Source organism: Marmota marmota, unplaced genomic scaffold, assembly GCF_001458135.2.
Source record: "Marmota marmota marmota unplaced genomic scaffold, marMar, whole genome shotgun sequence".
Lineage (NCBI taxonomy): Eukaryota > Metazoa > Chordata > Mammalia > Rodentia > Sciuridae > Marmota > Marmota marmota.
In genome coordinates this window covers 4,557,008-4,577,184 of record NW_025999977.1, presented here as the reverse complement: position 1 = coordinate 4,577,184, position 20,177 = coordinate 4,557,008, and the positions used below count along the sequence as shown (strand labels likewise).

The 20,177-nt window shown below is 42.6% G+C and overlaps 1 protein-coding gene across 2 annotated transcripts in view; it reads left to right on the top strand.

Annotated features, from left to right (window-relative positions):
* Window positions 1-6,903: 6,903 nt before the first annotated feature.
* The window catches only part of Arhgap25 (Rho GTPase activating protein 25), an 80,560-nt gene continuing 67,286 nt past the window's right edge, over window positions 6,904-20,177 (top strand). For both annotated transcript variants that reach the window (XM_048804191.1, XM_015479576.2), the window contains exon 1: window positions 6,904-7,390. In XM_048804191.1, coding sequence (XP_048660148.1) covers window positions 7,330-7,390 — 61 coding nt within the window. In that variant the 5' untranslated portion in view covers window positions 6,904-7,329. The remainder of the gene's footprint in view (window positions 7,391-20,177) is intronic.

The following is a 20,177-nucleotide window of genomic DNA, read 5'->3' as shown; positions in this document are numbered from 1 at the left end:
ACAAAAACCTCATTGCAAGTAAAAGCCAATGTCCTATAAAGCCCTGCACAGTGAGTCCCATCTTACCTCCTGACCCTGTCTCCAATAACCTTCCCTTTCTTCCTTGTTTATGAGCTAGGCTCGCTCCCACCTCTGATGGAGCCCTGGGCTCTTGTACTTGACCTCCTTTCTGCTGAAAGTTTCTTCCATGTATGTTTAGCTGACTCATTCTCACTTCTTCAGTTCTTTACTCAAATGTCACTTCTTCTATGGAGACTTTGCTGTCCAACTACCTAAAATGACGCTCTCCCTCCTTTTCTCCTCTAAACTAACGCTTCTTGCCTCTTCCCAGAGTACTTCTTCTTTTTCTCAAAGCATTTTCTCCCATCTAACATATTACACTTACTTCTTTCACTTATTGTCTGTCTCTTCTCACTAGAATAAGCTCCATGGAAGCAGGCATTTGAGCCTGGCTTGCGGTTGGGTGCATTCTTAGCAACTGGCAGCATCTGTTATGCAGGTGCACAATTTCTTTGGTATGTGTTGCATGGATAAGTGGCAGGAAGCAGGGTGGGCCTATCTCATTGAATTACATGAAATTGTTTTGCAGGTCAAAAGTTATCAAATATTGTTAGCTTCTTGTGACTAGATCTAATATAATGTCACCCATAATAATGGCCAAAAAGGAGGTGTTATGTGAAGGATATTTCTTCCTAATTTGCTCTGGGTGCTTCCACTTAAAGACATCAGTTCTCTTTATAAAGCCCTGCATAATAAATTCCCCATTGAAATAGACATTTGTGTCCATAACCCCATGATCCACAGATTAACTTTCTTCCAGGTAAAATTAAATGCTCAGCAGAAACAATGACAGTCTTGGTTTTCAGACCTCCATATATATATATATATATATATATATTTGCTATAGGATAGTTCAAACAGTAAAAGTTAATAGACCATCAAACTATAACCAGACATCAGGTCCAATGCTGGGGATCCTGCCAGAGGCGAGGTCAAACAAGAGACGGAACACCTCCCACTCAGCTCCCACTCAGTGCTCAGAGGTGGAGGAACAAGGCTCTGGTCTGAGCCCAGGAGCCCAAACCTGGTTTACTGAGCTCACACAGAGAGTCCAGAGGACAGGAATCTCTTCCTCCGCCAAGTGATGTTTTTCAATGGACCTAAGGAAAAGGGAATAAAACCTAGAATGTGTACCTTGTAAATCCACTCAAAGAAATAGACTATTAAAATCCAAATGAAAAAGATCTTTACTTTTGGTGTCTCCACATTCCAAGATACATACACTGAGGAATCTCATTCAAGATAGCAAGATGCAGGGCTGGGGATGTGGCTCAGGCGGTAGCGCGCTCGCCTGGCATGCGTGCGGCCCGGGTTCGATCCTCAGCACCACATACAAACAAAAATGCTGTGTCCACTGAAAACTAAAAAATAAATATTAAAAAAATTCTCTCTCTCTTAAAAAAAAGACTATTTATTAAAAAAAAAATAGCAAGATGCAGCCATTAGCACTTAGTATTAGCTGCTGGTTGAGTGTCCCTACGACATGGGGGCCCATATTCAGCCACCTGCAGGAGTCAGGTGGGAAATATAAACTAGGGCTGACACATCCACCAAGAAATATGTTCAATCCCAATGTGCTTAATGTCAGGCTAATTTCTTCTCCCTGCTTTTGAAAGAGATGTAGGTAGAAAAAAGGGAGGGAGAAGGGGAATTGCATGGATGGTGGAAGGAGAACCTCATCATTATACAAAATACGTGTATGAAGATGTGAATTTGGTGTCAACATATCTTGTATACAGAGATATGATAAATTGTGGTATGAAGGTGTTTTAAGAATTGTAATGCAAATAATAATAATAATAAAGCTCATGTAAAATAAATAAATAAAAATTTAAAAAATAAATAAATATAAAAAAAGGAAAAAATTGATATTTTATTCTTATGTCTGTTATAAGGAACAATAATACAAGTGTGGCTACCATGATAACTGGCATGGCCTCACTAGAGAGTAAGGTTTTGGCCCAACTCAGTGCACTTGACATGTTTGAAAGAGTCAGTCTGTGCTCTCTGCTCATCTGATCAGCCATTGCAGTATCTCAATGGGTATGTTCAGGGAATCCTTGTTTTACTTAATAATGGCCCAAAAGCATAAGAGTAGTGATGCTGGCAGTTTTATCACAGCATATCATTGCAATTGTTCTATTTTATTATTTTTGATTTCTTACCATGACTAATTTATTAATTAAACTGTATCATAGGCTTGTATGTATAGGAAAAAATAACAATGTATATAGGGTTTGGGACTATCTGAAGTTTCAGGTGTCCACGTGGAGGTCTTGAGCATATTTTTTGTGTGTGTGGATAAAGGAAGACTGTTGTATATTAAATGGTAACAACAATTTTCATTTTCTTTATACTTCTTTAAAAATTCTACAAAGATCATGGAATTCTCTTCTAGTATAAATAACAATGATAGTAATGTTCAAAATGTTCTGTCACCTCAGAGTAGAGTCCAGTCCTTCTGCAGTTGGCTCAGGCTCTGGCCCCAGTGGCCCCTGAAACCCCTGGCCATCTCCCACAGTAGCCACTTCCCTAAATGGGCGCCATGTTTTAACAGCTATCTGTCATTTTGTTGCCTACAGTGTCCTCTTCCTGATTCCCCACTTTGCTTCTTTGTTTTTTTTTTTTTTAAAGAGAGAGTGAGAGAGATAGAGAGAGAGAATTTTTAATATTTATTTTTTAGTTTTTGGCGGACACAACATCTTTATTTGTATGTGGTGCTGAGGATCGAACCCGGGCTGCACGCATGCCAGGCGAGCTTGCTACCGCTTGAGCCACATCCCCAGCCCTCCCACCTTGCTTCCTGATGACTCTCTCATGGATCACATTTTCTGGGAAGCCACCCCTGACCATCCAAGCAGAGCTGCCCATTTCCTGCGCCCAACCTATGCATGCACCAGTTTTGAACCTTGCGCAGTACACTATTACATCTACACTTCTCTCTCATGAGTCATTTGAGGATGAGGCCAGATTCCCAACCATCCTTGTTTACTCAGCATCCAGTGGAGTCCTGGATAGATGTTTATGGAGGGAGCAAATGAATGAATGAGTCTGTCTGAGTTCTAGGCTTACCGGGCTGCAGGAGATCTGAACTCGGGCACTCCATGAGTCCCTGAGTGCAATGGTCTCCAAACCCAGCCCACCCCCTTCTCCAAAGAGTAACTCAACTCCCTGCCCTCAACATTGATTCTCACTCTTCTTGTGTGTGTCCTGTCTCTGTGACTGGAATCTCTGCCCCTCCAGTGACCAGAGTCAGGATCATGATCTCTCTCTCTCTCTCTCTTTTTTTTTTTCATAATAATTCCTCAGGGGTTAGCAATTCTGTCATGTAAATGGTGCTTGTGTATTTTCCTTTTTTTCCATGCCCACTGCTGCCGACCCCTCTCACACACACAGTCAGATATCTCCCATACTGTCCTAACCCTTACCCTGCTAAAAGTCCTCATCGATTTCTAGTTCCCTGTGGGTAAAGTCAAACTCTTTACCAAAGCTCACTGGGCCTTGTGTGATGCCATCCTGACCAGCCTCAGCCTATGTTTCCAACTCCATCTCTCCTCCCTCTTATTCCATTCGTCCTTCTTAGGAGCAATCCAAAAAGTTCTTTCTTGCCTCTGTGCCTCCTGTATGCTGTTTGCTGTGTCTGGAACTCTTGTCTCCCTAACTCATTCAGCAAACCTTTTTTTTTTTTTTTTGGTACCAGGATTGAACCAGAGGCACTTAACCACTCAGTTATATCCCTACCCTTTAATTATTATTATTTTTTTAAATTTTGAGACAGGGTCTCTCTAAGTTGCTCAGGGTCTCGCTAAATTGCTTAGGCTGGCTTCCTTCCTCAGCCTCCCAAGCTGCTGGGATTACAGCATGTGCCACCCCACCCAGCAAACCTTAACTTGAAATCCACTTCTTCCCAGAAGCCTCTCCTCCTTCTCCTAGTCCCAATATGCCCCTTTCCACATCGCCTCCGTATCTCCCTACACTTCTTCCAATTCAACAGCACTTCTCATGCTATATTTAATAGTTAACTTAATCGTTCTTCTCCTTCAACAAACTGTTAGCTGCACATGGGAGTGTGAGGGAAAGAGGGATGAAGGAGGGAGGCAGAAACCAATTCTGCGTATTTGTGAACTTTTCTCCAGTATCCAGCAAATATTTAATGCTTAATAAATGGTTAGCATTAATATGCAAATAAATGGATGAATTTTGCTTTTGTTATTGTGGATGCTAATTTCAACTTTATGACCGGACATCTGGCTCTTCATTCCAGGAAAGTCAGAAAAGGGGAGCAGTAAGAGGACAGATAGCAGCCTTCTACCCCCACCCAAGGAGATGACACCCCAAGGAGGCTCTGCTGGGGAAAGGCTGCATACCGGGCCTTTCCAGGGACACTTTTCCTGATTGCCTTTCTGAATATGCGTGATGCACAGCTAACTTCCCCCATGGGTCATGAGTTTTTCCAAGACTCACAGGACGCCACTCTAAAGAGTAAAGGAAGTTCCCTGTGTGTTTGTAAATGCCACCTTCAGAATATTTTCAGAGTTCTTAAGTTAAAGATCCCAGGACTGCAACTTTGGTTGATGTCAAGTTCTCCATGAGATGCTATTGGGCTAGAGCTCAGCTTGCTACCTGCTTTCTCCCACACAGTTAGGTCAGGAGAAAGAACACTGGTGTTTGAGTCAGGCAGGCAGTAGAGCAAGATTGGAGGCTTCAAAGTCCTTGACTGGCAGAGTTAAGGTCAGAAGAATCTAGCACTGCTGGGGAGCTGAGGGCAGCTGGGTATACTGAGTTGGTGAGATGGATCGAAGCCTTGATCTGCAAGCATTCCTGCCCTTCCTTTCTCCCCCTATGTCTCCCCCTTAGCTCTTGTGCACACTTCCTGCCTCAGTGACTTTGAACTTGGCCATGTGACCCGTATTGGCTAATGGAATGCAAGCAGACAGGATGGAAGCAGAGGCTTGAAATACACTTGCGTGGTTCTTCAGTCTTATGTTTCTTTCATTTCCAATGGAAGAATGTGCCCCATGTCACCACGGCTCCTTCAGCCTGGTCTCTAGATATGTTTTCAACAAGTTTAGCTTGAGATCCCTATTAGAGAGCAAAGCAGAGATTTAGAGTTCAGAGGGTGATCTGGGCTGGAAATATACAAGCAGTGATTGTAGATACATGGTTTCTAAAGTCTTGCGATAGACCAACTCACTTAGGTGTGAGTAGGGATGGAAAAGAAGTCCACTGATGGAGTCTTGGTTTCTACCAGTATTTAGAACTCAGAGAGAGGAGAGGGAATCAGCAAGGACTCAAGAGAGCAGCCAGAGGGCAGGCAGATAATCAGGCCAGTCATAGCTCCCAGGAGCCACGTGGAAAGAGGGCTCAGATCTGAAGAAAGGGTCAACACTACTGACAGGTCAGCAAGATAAAATGGAAAACTGACCTCAGGGATTAGTGACAGAAAAGTCACCAGTGTCTTTGATGAGAAGATATACTGCGGAGTATTGGGACAACTACATCAACAGGGAGAATTAGAAGAAAGTAAAAGGAAAGACATTTGCAAATGTTGACAACTCTTACCAAAGCTTTGCTCAGAAATGAAGGAGAGAAATGGGGCTACAGTCAAAGAAGTGGCATTAAGAGATTTTTGAAAAGATGGGATAAAATGAATAAGTTGAATGCTAATGGGAAAGATCCAGGAAAGAGAGGAACATGAGGGTGCAGTAGGGCTGGGGAAGCCATAGGAGAGGGTTCATCTATTGCAGCAGGCTGAGCACACAGGCTCACATGTGGGTAGGTAGGTGGATTGGTTGGGGAAATTTGCAGGCGTTCTTGTCCAGTTGCACCAGTTTTCTTAATGAGACAGGAAGCCAGATCATCAACAGAGTAAGCATGTGGGAGGTGAAGAAGAAAGTATGAGAGTCACCCAGGGGACTGAAGAATGAATATGGGCCAAGAATGCATAACTCATCTGCTGGCCAGCAGTGATTATTCTGAGTGCTTTGTACCTGCTCTCTAACAGCCCTAGGAAGCAGGTTTTATTATTTGCTTCATTTGCAAATGAGAAAATTGAACCACAGAGTGGTCAAGAACTGGTTCCAAAGTCACACAGCAAGGAACTTGATAAAGCTAAGACTTGAACATAGGCAGTCTGGTTCCAGGGCCCAAATGCCTAACCACTAGGTTAGACTGACCCAGTTAAATACATGAAAGCCTGTCACAGAACTAAATAGAATAAGGATAGAAATAGTGTTTGTGGTATAACCACTGTGTGTCAAGGTCTGTATTAGACGTCTTTGCAAAATTTCTATACAGCCACAGCTACCTCATTTTTTTTTCTAATGACAGTGAGGTTCAGAAAGATTCAATTGCTTGTTAGAAGTTGTAGAGCTAGAAAGTAGAAAAACTGAGTTTTGAATCCATGTTGGTCTGATTCTAAAACACACACCCTGGATTCAATGCCAAATAATCAAGATGATATTCGAGGGGTCTACCTGCCGAAATTGACTTATTGACTCAATACACCAAACCCTTCCTACATCAGGCTGGTAGAAACCTTTACCTTGTGCAGGCAGAGAGACGACTACATGGTCCTTACACGAGAAGGATTTTAAAGAAGGTAACTTTGGCAGAATGCTGGCTGTCTACAGGCTATCTGGGGATGCTTGATCCTTTAGGTGAGGAGAACACAGAGTAGAAGAATATGGTGAAGGATCTTGGGGTTTTGCTTTTCCTTTAAGTAAAACTGTAGCCCTATGTCACAGATGCATTCGTTCCAGCTTGACAAGCATTTCCCCAAATGATTTTCTCAAGAAAGTGTGCTGCTCCTGCATCCTCCACACTGAGCAGCACCCACTTCCTCAAATGCAAGGAAGCAGACAGTTAAAAAAAAAAAAGCTGAGAGGAGCGGTTGTTTATTACAACTTTGCCTCAGTGAGGCCTGAGATTCTTTCGAACAGGATCTCTGCTTCCCACAACTCAGAGCAAAGTGTCACCTGGGATATTTCCGCTAAAACTGAAAGAAGGAAAGCAGGTATCAGTCCCTGGAAGACTGTGGGTGGGGGACGAGGGGAGTTTGGGTGCCATCTCCAACTGACAGATGGATGGACCTTGCATCTGAGAGAAAGGAGGAGACACGTTGCAGATCAACTTCAAACCTAACCCCGGCTTGTGAAGCGAACATTAAGGGGAAAAGACAAGGCAGAGGACGAGATCGAAAAGTCCAGAAGAGCACCAACTGGGACAGACTGGCTGCTTCACCAGCTACTCACCCAAACCGAAAGCAAAATGTCCCTCAAGCTGCCAAGGAACTGGGATTTCAACCTAAAAATGGAGGCTGCAAAAATAGGTATGGCCCACGTGTCTTTTCATTGCCGCTGTGGTTCTTGTACTTGAACGCCCCCCCCATTTGCATGTTGGTTTGCTGGGAGCAAAGTCTACTTAAACATGGATCTTGCAGCAAATTTGAGTTTGGGGGCAGGAAATTTGCATTCAAATTAATATGCTGACACCAAGTTCCACCAAAATGTGGGGTGGGGAGGGGGAGTCTTCTTTCTTCTGGAAATCGTGGAGAAATGGCACTCCTTGGTGTATGAGATTGGGGTTCTTTGGTTGGTGGTGGGCTCCAGATCACACACTAAACTGAGTTTTCCTCTGTATATCACGGAAGAGCCATCTCCCTCTGGTTTGAAAACTCATCCACATTTTGAATGGCTTTTAGCAGGAGTTGGAAGGCTAGAGTCTTCTGAAAGCCTCCATCAGTGAGTAAGCTCAACAGTATCCTATTTTGTAAGCCCAGGGGGGCACTGTGGGGCTACCTGTAGCAAAAAGTAGACAGAGAGGACAAGACAGAGACATTTGAAGGTCTCTAAAGGAACAGAATGGAAGGGAACTCAGAAAAGTTGAAACAGACACATGTTTTTAATTAGTTATCTTAAGGGATAATTCTGAGATAATCCGACCTTTAGTTCACACCTTTCCCTCTATCGATGATGATACATTAATCTTCATCTTTTATTTAATTGTTATCACGATAGTCTTTATGTAAATGTATTATATGATTAAACTGATCACAGTAATTCAGGGTTGCATTTAGTGAAGCCTTTATATCTATACACATATTCCAAATAGTGAGATAATGTCCCTAATATTGGACATAGAGAAATGTTAAGGTGTTTGTAACAGCTTGAAAGTCTTGCTTGGAGCAAGTTTAGGTTTAGTAGCATGCAGTTGGCATGCTACTAAAATAAGTGTTCTATTGAAAAGTCACTAGTGGGGAGTGACTGAGAAAGGGTTCGAAAGAAAACTGAGTACTCAGAGAAACCACTTTTCTTGGTAATTAGGGAGGACTGGCGCTCTCTAATCAAGTGGGCATCATCTTCTGCTGAAGTCATTTCAGAGAATAGGAATAGGTACTGTTTGTATCTCTTACATAAGCAAGAGCTCTTTCTCCTGTTGAAGTAAATATACTTGGCCAATGCTCACTCTATATGTCATAAAAATTCATTTTCAAGGTAGAACTCCAATAGCTCTGTTCCTTTGGAAATGTCCTGCTTCTCCTTACATAAGGTCATTCTGCTCTCTCACTATCTGTGTTTGAGCAGGTATTGGGGTTTTACTCTCCGTTTAAAAATGGAAAACTTGAGAAAATTCCTAGGTAAGTGATTTTTTCCCCCCAGGAATATAGAAAATTACCACATTAGATTCTCAAGCCTAAGATTAGTCTGTGTGGATTTCATGATTTCTACCAGCATTTCTTAAAGTGGGGTTCCATGGATACCCTTCTTCTCAGTCCTCTCAAGTGCTGGCTAACAATTATAAACTCCTGGGCCCTCATCCTGATGCATGAAGTCAGAATCTCTGCAGGGAGGCTCAGGAGTTGGCATTTTAACAAGAACTCATCAGATGATGAACTGCTGCAGGTGCGGTGGTTCAAGTGTACTAGCCTTGGGGAGTTATCATTCAGTTAGCAGAGTGCCTAGTACCTGGACTATCTGGCCACACAAGAAATATTTGTTGAATGAATAAAGTTGGACTACCAGATGATATTACTTAGTATTTTTCTTAATGAAAAAAAGTAATGATAATGAAATTTAGAGGAGCCTTTAACTTTATCCATGGCGTCAACAAGTTTGTTGCCCCGAGGGACTGGACTGCTGTGCACTGCATTTCACCAATGTGGTGGTATTAACTAGAATCTAGATCATGAGCTGAATTCTCAGAAAGAAGAGAGTCCATGACTCAATTACAGGACCCTGGGCTCCTCTTCAGCATCCTGTGTCCAGGTGCAACAGTAGGAACTAGCTTAATAGTTAAAGAAGCCACCTCCATTAGGAGGACCTGTGGAATTGGGAGTCATGTCAGGGAAGCCAATGATCTTTCATTTTTCCAGTCTGGGTAATAAGGAGTAGATCACGGTTTCTCGGCCTGGTCACTGTTGACATTTTTGGCTGGGTAATTCATTATGGTAGGGACTCTCCTGTGCATTATAAGATATTTAGCAGTGTCCCTGGCCTCTGCCCACTAGGTGGTAGCACCTCTCTATCACCAACCATTGTGTCAACTGGAAAATGTCTCTAGACATTGTTAAATATATCCTGAGGCATGGAGTGGGGGTGATAGTGTCCCTAGAGGATCACAAAAAGGGGTGATTATAAGGTCATTTGAAATTGGAACCTACAAATCACCTCATGATACACTCTCTAGCTTGATTTTTAGGAAGTTTTTATTAAAATACGACTTCAGGAGGATAGACAGTAGCTCAGAAAGATCACCAGGATGGACACATGCTGGGGAAATAACAAGACACTGACCCACTGTGTTGCCCAAGAAAGGGCCCTGTCTTCTCTTGAGTTTCCAGTTCCCCTTAACCCTGAGTGCTGATCCAGGGCCGGAGTGAAAGCAAAAGTGTCTGAGAGTGGGGGAGACTCTGTGCTGCACTCCATCTCGGAGAGCTGAAGACCCTTGGATGGCAGGATGGCCCTAGAGACCACCATGATGGATCTTGGTGCAGTTATGAGAGCACATGACACAGGCCATGTGTCCTATGGATCCTGATAGGAAAGAGGGGTTGAAAGGAAGAGGGAGATGCAGAACCAACCATCTTGACTTGAGGGCCTAGGAGCACATGTTTCTTCCTTTGATCCTTTACCATTTTCAATTTTAGTCCAGAAATTAGAACCAAATTAGAACCTTCCACTGTGTTCACTCGGTTACTCAGATACACATTTGTGTCTTTCCAGCGGAATTGTTGTCCCTGGAAAGTAGGATCTGGCACATTTAGTGTCTTGCAATGTAGATGCCACATGGAGAGGGTATCAACCATCCAAGGAAAGTCCCCTCTGCTTTGTGGTTTGGGAGTTTTAGTTGAAAGATTACTGGGTGAATCTCAAGGCCACCCGTACTGAACTACTGCAAACACATCTTATTATTATTTTTTCTCAGATTCCCTAAGCCAAAATAGGAGAAAATGGAGCCAAGTAGGTAGATGATCCTAAGATACACAATGAAAGTGACTATGGAGGTGGCTGTGTTTAACTTTTTCCTCCTGAAATTTAATATAGAAAAAAAGAAAAGCTATTCAAAAACAGAAATTTATTCATTGTAGTCTCTAAGTAATGGAGTGAATAAAACCAATAATGGGTCCCCCCGACACACTTGATTTTCCATTTTCTATAAGCCTAATCATTATTTATTTGACGTAGTTTCTATTTTTGCCCTTTAAAAAATCAGAGTGAGGGGCTGGGGATGTGGCTCAAGCGGTAGTGCGCTCGCCTGGCATGCGTGCGGCCCGGGTTCGATCCTCAGCACCACATACAAACAAAGATGTTGTGTCTGCCGAAAACTAAGATATATATATATATAAATTCTCTCTCTCTCTCTCTCTCAAAAAAAACATCAGAGTGAAAGTAATAAAAATATTTGGTACTTAAAACTATCATAACTCAATTTATAAAACCATAAGACTTTATGTAATAAAGATTATTATTCTTGTTAAAAGAAGTCAGATTTGAAAGTATAGTTTTAGATAGATTCATATATAAATACATAGAGATAGATTTGAATATATAAAGAAGTCTTGGGAAATATTTAAAAATAGGTAAATAACATGAATAGGCATTTCACAGAATAGAAAATAACACTTGGCCAATAAAAATGAAAAGATACTTAATATCAATAACCAGGGAATGCACATTAAAAGCAAAATTACATACTTGTTCTCACCCACCAAATTGACTAAAATGACTGCTCATACAAATGTTGTCCCCCGAGTGGAGCAGCAGGATCTCTCAAGGCTGAGGATACAACCATATTTAAAAACAGTTTGGCACGGCTCACGCACAAATCCTACAAAGCAGCATTTTTCTCCTGAGACTATTCCGTAGAGAAGCTCTGTGCATGGGAACCACAATAAATGTGTAGATATTTTATAGCAATATTGCATGTAATAATGGAGACAGGAAACACTCCAATGATCATCAATAATAGGAGGGGCTAGGGACATAGCTTAGTGGTAGAGCACTTACCTTGCATGTGTAAGCCCTGGGTTCAAATCCCCAGTACTGCAACACACATGCATGCACACACACACATACACACAGACACACACACACACACACAAAATGGGAAAGTGACTGTAGCATCTTTTTAAGATGGAATACTGCACAAAAGCAAAGTGCAATTAATTGTAGCTATGCACTTGTATGAAATTGAATAGCAAAATCTTAATATTAGGCAAAAAAGGAAGTCATGGAAGAATAGAATGGAATTCTGTTTACCTCCCTATCTTCAGTAGTACATGAGAGTTTATATTACTGTAAGCCAAATGAACAAAGAAACTCACATGTAAGTGAACACTCAAAAATCTATAAAGATTTATAACCTTTGTTAATAGCAGTGAGCAATAGGTAAAAATTTTATGGGTGAGATATACTCATCCACATATTTTTTTTACTTTACAAGTTCTTTCCAGGTTTTCTATAACAAACAAATATGAGCTGCATTATTAAAAATACAGAAAGCTAAAGCATATTGCCCACGGCTCATCCAGGCTCATATTGGCCTATGTTGTTACAGAGGGCACATACTCTGTGGAAATTCAGCAGCCAGTTCCAAAGCCCTGGTCTAGCTGAAGAGATTCCACTAAGAGAGGGCCATACATGTTTTTTTCTAGACTTTCTGGACTCCTAGTCTCATGAGACAAAGGCCTTTTTCAATGAGCTACATGGTTCCACAGAGACCAGGTCAGTCTGCTTAAGCATATTTTGTGCCTTACCTGAACTCTAAAATGCTGATTCCTCAGCTGGGAATCCTAAAATCATGCAGTCTGTGATGAGCTGATCTTGTACACTTGGGGAGTTCAGTTTTGGTGAAAGAATTCTTTATGATTCATTATCAAACTCAACATGAACTAATCCAGACCAGCCTGGATTCTGGACCTGGTGTAATGTGTTTGATATGGCTGATGTCACTGCATTTCCTGGTTCACTCCCAGGCCCTGATGGTTAAAGATCCCCTCACATGAAGGCTCCTTAATAAGAGCACGCCTTCCTTAAACAATGAACATGGACACAAAGGTGCTTTTTTCCAGTGCCCACACCTGTCTTTTTGCAGAGGTTACACCATTCTTCTTCATTTTAAAAATTTATTTATTTACTTTAGTTGTAGTTGGACACAATGCCTTTATTTTATTTACTTTTATGTGATGCTGAGGATCAAACCCAGTGCCTCGCACATGCTAGGAAAGCGCTCTACCGCTGAGCCACAACCCCAGCCGATGAGCTGATCTTGCACACTTGGGAGCTCAGTTTTTTATTGTTTGTTTGAGTAAAAATGTTATTGACTTACCTTTAGTCATAAATTAAATTCTTTTCATGAGAGACATGCTTCTTGCTGTCCAGGCCAAGAAACTTCTGGCTACCTGGGGAAAAGGGGTGGGTGTCATCTCTGTGCCTCCTGTAGCAGAATGAGGAGCAACCTGAGTGGTGAAGGATAGACAAAACTTGTTTTATAGTCACTTTTGCACAAAGTCCTGCCTGCAGACACAAGCATGGCTGACTTATGACTCTCTCTGTTAGATTGGGAGCCAAGTGCACTTGGATGGTCAGAATCAAGAGCTCAGGGGCTCTTGATGCATGTGTCTCTGACCCTGGTGTGGGTATGCATATCCACATGCTACAGGAGCAGTGGTACTGTGTTCCTCTGTCTCATAAATCTAAGTGTATAAAGCACTTTCACGCATGCCATGGGGGAGCTCAATGGAGACTCCCCACAGCTGGAGGGTAGTCCTTGAGTAAGGAGTGCTCACTTTGTGGGTATCAGAAAAATCCTGGGACCTATGGAGAGAATGAGGTTGGTGATGATGGTCCTTTCATATTCAAGGCAGCTTGAAATAAAATAATCTCACAGAAGACAGCATCATGGTTGAATATTTAGGGAAGCTGAGATAGAAGATGTGGGAGGGAGGGTGTAAAGAGCAATAGAGACCAAATGGTGCCCTGCAAGAGTGGGGAGCCATGGGGAGAGCCACAGAGAATGGGAGATTTGGAGGGATGCCATCACACACTATGTGATGTGATGGGATGACATGGGAAATTTTCAGAATCCCCATAAAGAACTAAGATATGAAAGTTACAAAGAGAGAAAAAGAATTTACAGTTCTTGCCTCAGCCTTTTTTCTTGGAAAGCTTTCTTAAAAAACTAAAAACTGATTTCCAGAAAAATAATGGTAGCCATAATTGAGGCTGCAGTGTCAAGATTGTCCTGCTCACCACACCTGCAGAGCTCACAAGTTAAGTGGAGGCACAAACAAGGAAATTATCCCGGACAGTAAGGAAAGTCCTGTGATGAGAACACCTCTGGGAGCCACTAGGGGGCGCCAGTGAGCGGGAAATCTGGTCCCACCACACCTCTCCCCAGTGCCACCAATCCTTTACGATATAGACCAGCATATTCTTCAGTGAGTCCCAAACTGATTTTTCTGTGCATAGTCTTTATCACCCAGTTGGCACCCACGCTTTGGTCACACTGAGCACATCCTATCTATCTGAAGTCCCTAAGTTTGCTAACCACTGGAAAGAGAGTATAATAATACTCTTCCAAACCACTGACACAGTGATGTCTGCAGCTTAGAAGACCATGGACTGCCTCTGGGGTGAGATCCGTGAATGCTTTTGAACTTGCATCATACAAGTTGAGCCTACCAACTAACTGACGTTTATTTTTTAATCAAAATAATTTGTTCTTCGTAAAATATGTAACACCACCATTCTATGCCTCATGGGAGAGAATAACCTCAAATTGCCTCAAAAAAAAAGTGGCATCATTGTATAAGCGCTGAACCATCTTTTCGATATTCTTGATAGGAATGGCAGAAGCCAGGAGGGCTTGTGGTGTAGAACAGGGAGGAACAGTTTACCAGCTTGGGCCCAGATCACCAATTGAAAGCGAATGTGGGACAAATCGCTTAACTTCTACAATTAAGGTTAATAACACGTATGGTGAGAGGAAGAAAAGATTTCATGCACATAAGGCATATGAGGTGCTCAGCAAGCATCTGCTTCTTTTCTTTATAGAAAATCTCATTTCCAACCTCGGATCATACCTGCAGCTGTGCTTGGATACCCTTATCTTAGTGGCCTCACAGGAGAGAGCTCCCTGGGTTGTGTTTTAATGTCACACCTTCAGTTTTTATCTTTACTGAAAGTCATGATTTCATGAAAGTTGCTCCTAATTGTGTTGGAAAAAATGAAAACCAGGACTGGATCATGCCAGGAACTCCTATGCATAACTCTGTGGGAGAAAGTTATTTGAGAATTCAGAGCCCCCCCAAAAAACTTCACCTCCTCTGAGGGACTGCTGGGCTTCCTCTTGTCTGACAAGGCAGTGCATCTCACTGGCTCTCCATCTTTATCGTGACTGCTGGGAAGCGGAGCTAAATTTGAAGCTTAGGCACAGTGACTTCCACCCATTTGATTTACATACTTACTGTCTTTGTCTTTTTCTCATTGAAAATTATTTTCTCTGTGAATATGAAAACCCCATCGTCTCTTTTAAGAATAGGGTATTTGTATGCAATATATCAACAAACAACTCCTCAGACATCCTGCAGGGAGATTTCATATTTAGTAGAAACTGAGTGTTATGATTTTTCTCAGAAGGGTTTGAACAACATCAAAATGCTGAGGGTCATTGACTTTAGTTCAAAAAAGAAAACCCAATTCTATGATCACTCATATTCTTTCTTTGGAGTTATATAAAATTGTGGTGTTTTCAGTACATCCAGGCCAGTCACTTCATTCATTAATTTATTCATTCATTCATAAAACATTGATTTGCTCACCTCTATGTAATGGGCAGTTGTTAAGGAGCATTCCCCTGCTGTGTCACTCAGGTTGAGCGTCCTCCCTCATGCACACCTTTCTAGAGAAAGTCTTTCTCAACTTTGCTACCACAACACACTCTCCATAAGCTCTGAGATCTCTATCACCAAGACTGTGACCAACTCAGGTGACAGCTGCTTCACTCTTTCCCTCTCCATGCCACTCATCTGTCCCCAATGGGCACACAGCCTGGATGAGGCTGGGACACTGTACTGCTGGCATCTGGCCCATGGCGCCTCAGCCATTTGTGTGCTTCCTTGTTGGTTTGGAGTTTCAGAGTGAAAGAGGAAGCTCTATAGCATAGAGTTCCTGAGTCTGATGTAGAATGATTTTCATATTTTAAAGTAGTTTCATAATGTTTCCTAAAAGGAATTTGCTGCCCAAGACTAACATAACTATAATGGAAGACGCCAGCAACAGTACAGTGGTTGGGAAGCTGGCTTTGGAGTCAGGTTGTCCAAATTTGAATCCCAGGATCACAATCGCTAGCTATGTGACCTTGGCCTTCAGCTTCTTCCACTGTTAAATGGGTGCGATCATAGTGCTAACCCATACAGTTAGGGTGCAGATTGAAGAAGACAATTTATGTCAAACTCTTGGTGTAACAGCTGGTATATAGCAAGTACCCATAAACATTAGCTGTCATTATGGCCACCATCATGGGCATAACTACAATTAGGTCTGACATCAATCAACCCCTTAGGATCAAGTCATTGGTGAAAGCCAAAGCCAACTGGGATAGGATTTTTTGTTTGTTTTGGTTCTTTCTTTCTTCTTTCCTCTTGGTCAAGTTGAGTTTGTCTTTCTTTTCTTTAGACATATGATGTTATAATATTGGCCTACTTTCCTGCCCAATTTCCATCCCTGACCCACAAACATAGCTGGTCTGTCGTTGACAGGTTGTATTTTGTTTCTTACTCTTTATTCCTCCAAATTCCACACGTTCAGTTTTTCCTTAATTCACGTGAATCTGATCAATTGTGTTGGTTTTCTTCTCTTTTTGTTTTGTGGGCTTATTGTTGCCAGTTCTTTCCCAAATCAGCAAGATGTCTGAGTTGTGATTTTTCTAAAAGTATAGGGATAGCCCCAGGTGAGTTTCCTGAAGCACCACTGTCCCTGTGCTGCTGTGACAGGTGTTATGTCCTCATTTCCTTTCATCAGGTGGGAAAACAGTTGTGCACTGCCTGGAAGACCCTCCTCCATGAGTTAGGAGCCACCTCCTCCAGAGCTGTTACCGTCTCCTAGTGTCACAGGTACTTGTGGCCACTGAAGAGAGGTTGAAAATTGCTAGTTTGGGTCTCCTTAAGGCTCCGTGGTTAGCTGTTTGTGATCACTTACATGGGGATTAGAGGAACAGCACAATGTTTTTTTTTTTGTTTGTTTGTTTCCTACTTGCTCTAAGAATCCTGCACCTGGCTTGCTCTTCATTTTCAGATTGTTATTTTTAAATATAATTGTGAGGGTAGAGGACATTTGAAAGGAGGTTCCCATCTTTCTTGTCCTCAATTCTTCTGTGAAGCCCCAAGGGTTCCTGTGAGTACATCCTTCCCCTCTCAGGATTGCTCTAGGTTTTATTCCATGCACCTTGTCACTTAAAACCTAGAAGTCCCCTTTGCTGGTGCAAGAGGCATCTTATCCTGCACACAACCCAGAGTTAGGCTGATGACAGATACACAGTTGTCTCCTCTGGTCCCTTCTCAGCACGGGTCCTCTGCTCTTTCCTGAATCCCAGCTGTCTTATCCTCCCTTTTGGCACTGGTCTTCTCCTTCTGAGCACTGCAAGTTTTCCCTCCCCACCAGGGTGACCAGCTGTCTTCCTTTGCCTGTTAATGTAGAGAGTTCAAGGACATGGGACTCTCAGTATAAAAACTAGTCATCTCAGAATCAGCTCTCTAGACCTGAGAATATCAGGTATTTTGAGAAAACAATTGCCATGATTTTGATAGGCCCTCTGTATGTTTCTTGAGCTGAATTTCCCATGAGGTCACCCCATTTTGGGTAAAAATGAAGTCAGGGAAAAACATCTTTAAAACAGGAACAGTTGTTCTTTCTAGTACCCATAGAATGTTATATTCTGTTCAACCCACTTGAAACTGTCATGCTAGCTTCCTCCATCTATTTTTAACAAATCTTTTATTCTTGCTCACACTGGAAGCTACACCTATCAGTATCTTTCAGGGTTCTTCTTTCCAGAATCACACAAAAATTCCTGCCCTTATAAATCTTCCATCTAGCTCCCTGGTTTGTCATTCTACTTCCTGGGGTTCTTTTTTTTTTTTTTTTTTTTTTTTTTGCTTTGGTCCCAAAGCTTATATTTATTCTTTTTTTTTAAATTTTTTATTGTTGGCTGTTCAAAACATTACATAATTCTTGATATATCGTATTTCACACTTTGATTCAAGTGGGTTATGAGCTCCCATTTTTACCCCAAATACAGATTGCAGAATCACATCAGTTACACATCCATTGATTTACATATTGCCATACTAGTGTCTGTTGTGTTCTGCTGCCTTTCCTATCCTCTACTACCTGGGGTTCTTTTTCTACTCTATTCTTCCTTCCCCGTCACTGTGGCCTCCACCCTCCCAAGTAGGATTGGTCCCTCCTCCTGTGAAACTGCACCTCAGTGCTCATTGTTTTCCGTTCTGGCTGACACATATTTGTTGGATACCTATTGTGTGCCAGACCTTGTGCTAGATTAACACTCGATAGTCTCACTAGACAGACTGAGGGGGAAACAGGGCTGTCCCACTAAAGAGAACCAGACACCACAAGCATAATCATCATTGTGACGTTTAAAGAGCTGACACAGAATTTGATATGTAACTACTGTAGGTTTTTTTTATTCCCGCCCCCCCCAGCCACATCCCCTAAAAAATCTACGAGGGGTAAGTTTTTACATGCTAATTGAAATCCATATGTTTCTTCCAAAAAAGAAATAGTTTCCAGTCCCAGATTGCTATTTTGACTTAGCGCCAGGAGAGGGCGCCTGCAGATAACACACTGTAGTCGCATTTCTATCCATAAACTTTTATCTATTTGCCTTATTTCTCTCCAGAAAGTCCTGAATTGAACCAGTTCTCTGGTCAACTCAGAATTATCCCCATACCTCACCTAAAATGTTTATATGTCACTATAATCAGGGGCTTCCCTCTACCCACACCTTTGCCTCTAATCACCCTTAGACATGGACGACACAGGCTCTACCTGGAGACTCCTGTTTTAGAACGTCCTGCTCTAGCCTTGCTCTAGCTGTTTGCCTCCCTGCAGGGGAAAGGAGGCAAGCCAAGGGACATGCCCACCCAGACCTGGGGCCCAGCCTGCCTTCTGGACCACATGGGATTGTGCAATTCCCCCCACAGACGGCCAGGAGCTACAAGTGTGTTACTGGGATGGTTGTCCCATGGATGGTGGATTGCAGGGAGTGGCAGAGCAGTTTGACTTTGGGGCTGAAGTGTCCATGTGAATGTGTGTGGGGTCCTTTCTATGCGAAATGGAGCTGGGGGTGGGAAGAGCCTGGGTTTTAAGGCAGGGACCTCCCTTTGTATTCTTGCCATAGGCTCCCAAATGTCAGTGCTGGACCTGGTCCCCTCTCCCTCTGCTGTCAGCCTCATTAAGCATTGCTGCATGCCACCCCCCAGGGAGTGCTAATCAAAGCCACTAGTCATCCATACCTCGCCAAGCCAAGGGGGAGTCCTCCATCCTCCTCTTACTTAATTATCCTGCAACATTTAATGCAGTCAGCTGTTTTCTCCTTAGCGTAGTTTATTTCAAGGCTTCCTTGATGCACCCCACTATCTCCCACCTTGGCTTTATTACCTGAACTTGCTGGTCACTTTCTGAGTTAGTTTTAATGGAATGTCCTTCTGAACCCAGACCTCTTAACATTGAGGTGTCCCAGGCAGCGCTGTCTACATCACTTGTGGGGTTAGTGCAAAATGAAAATGTGGAGTCTCTGTTCAAAAGGCATTAAGGATTCCAAGATGGTGGCAGCTGCGCCTTAAACCAAGTACAGGGACTTCCTAAGTGCAAGACCCTTTGAAACTGGGCAGGCTACATGTCCATAAAGCTCGTCCTAATCCATAGGCTCACTCCTCTCATCTTCTCTTTTTTTTAATCCAACCTCCTTACTTAGGTGATCTCAACCCTTCCGATGGCTTTGAACTCCATCCATACTTCACCCATACTTTTGTCACCAGCCCTCACCTCTCTTCTAGGTTCTGGGCAGCTCCTCATTCCCACTTGGATGCTTCATGGGATGCTCTCTCCCAGGTTGGCCAACACAGGATTCTGCATTCTCTCTTCCAGCCCAGCTTACCTAATTGGTATGAGCTCCTGCTATTCATCAGCTTGCTTAAGCTAAAAACCTAGAGTCAACTTCTGCTCACCTTTTTCCTTCCCACCCCACTGGAAAAAACACTTTGGGATTCATCACCAGTCCATGTCTCCAATTTGATCCACTCCATTGTCTCTGGTGTTATAAATCCCATGACTTCTCACAGTCTTTTGTTCACTAACCTTCCTGCCCTCCCCTATTCTTGTTCTGTACTATATATTCTCCATACCATGGCCAGATTCAATGGCTTTTAAAAGTAGAAATCAAATGATGTCTTCAAACCATCAGAGATCTTAAAGTGAAATTTAAACTCGGGATCCCCCACCTGTGGGCCAGGCCCCTGACCTGTCCCCAGACCCATGTGCTATTCCTCTGCCGCTCTGACACTACACTGGACACACCAACCTTCCATTTCTGGA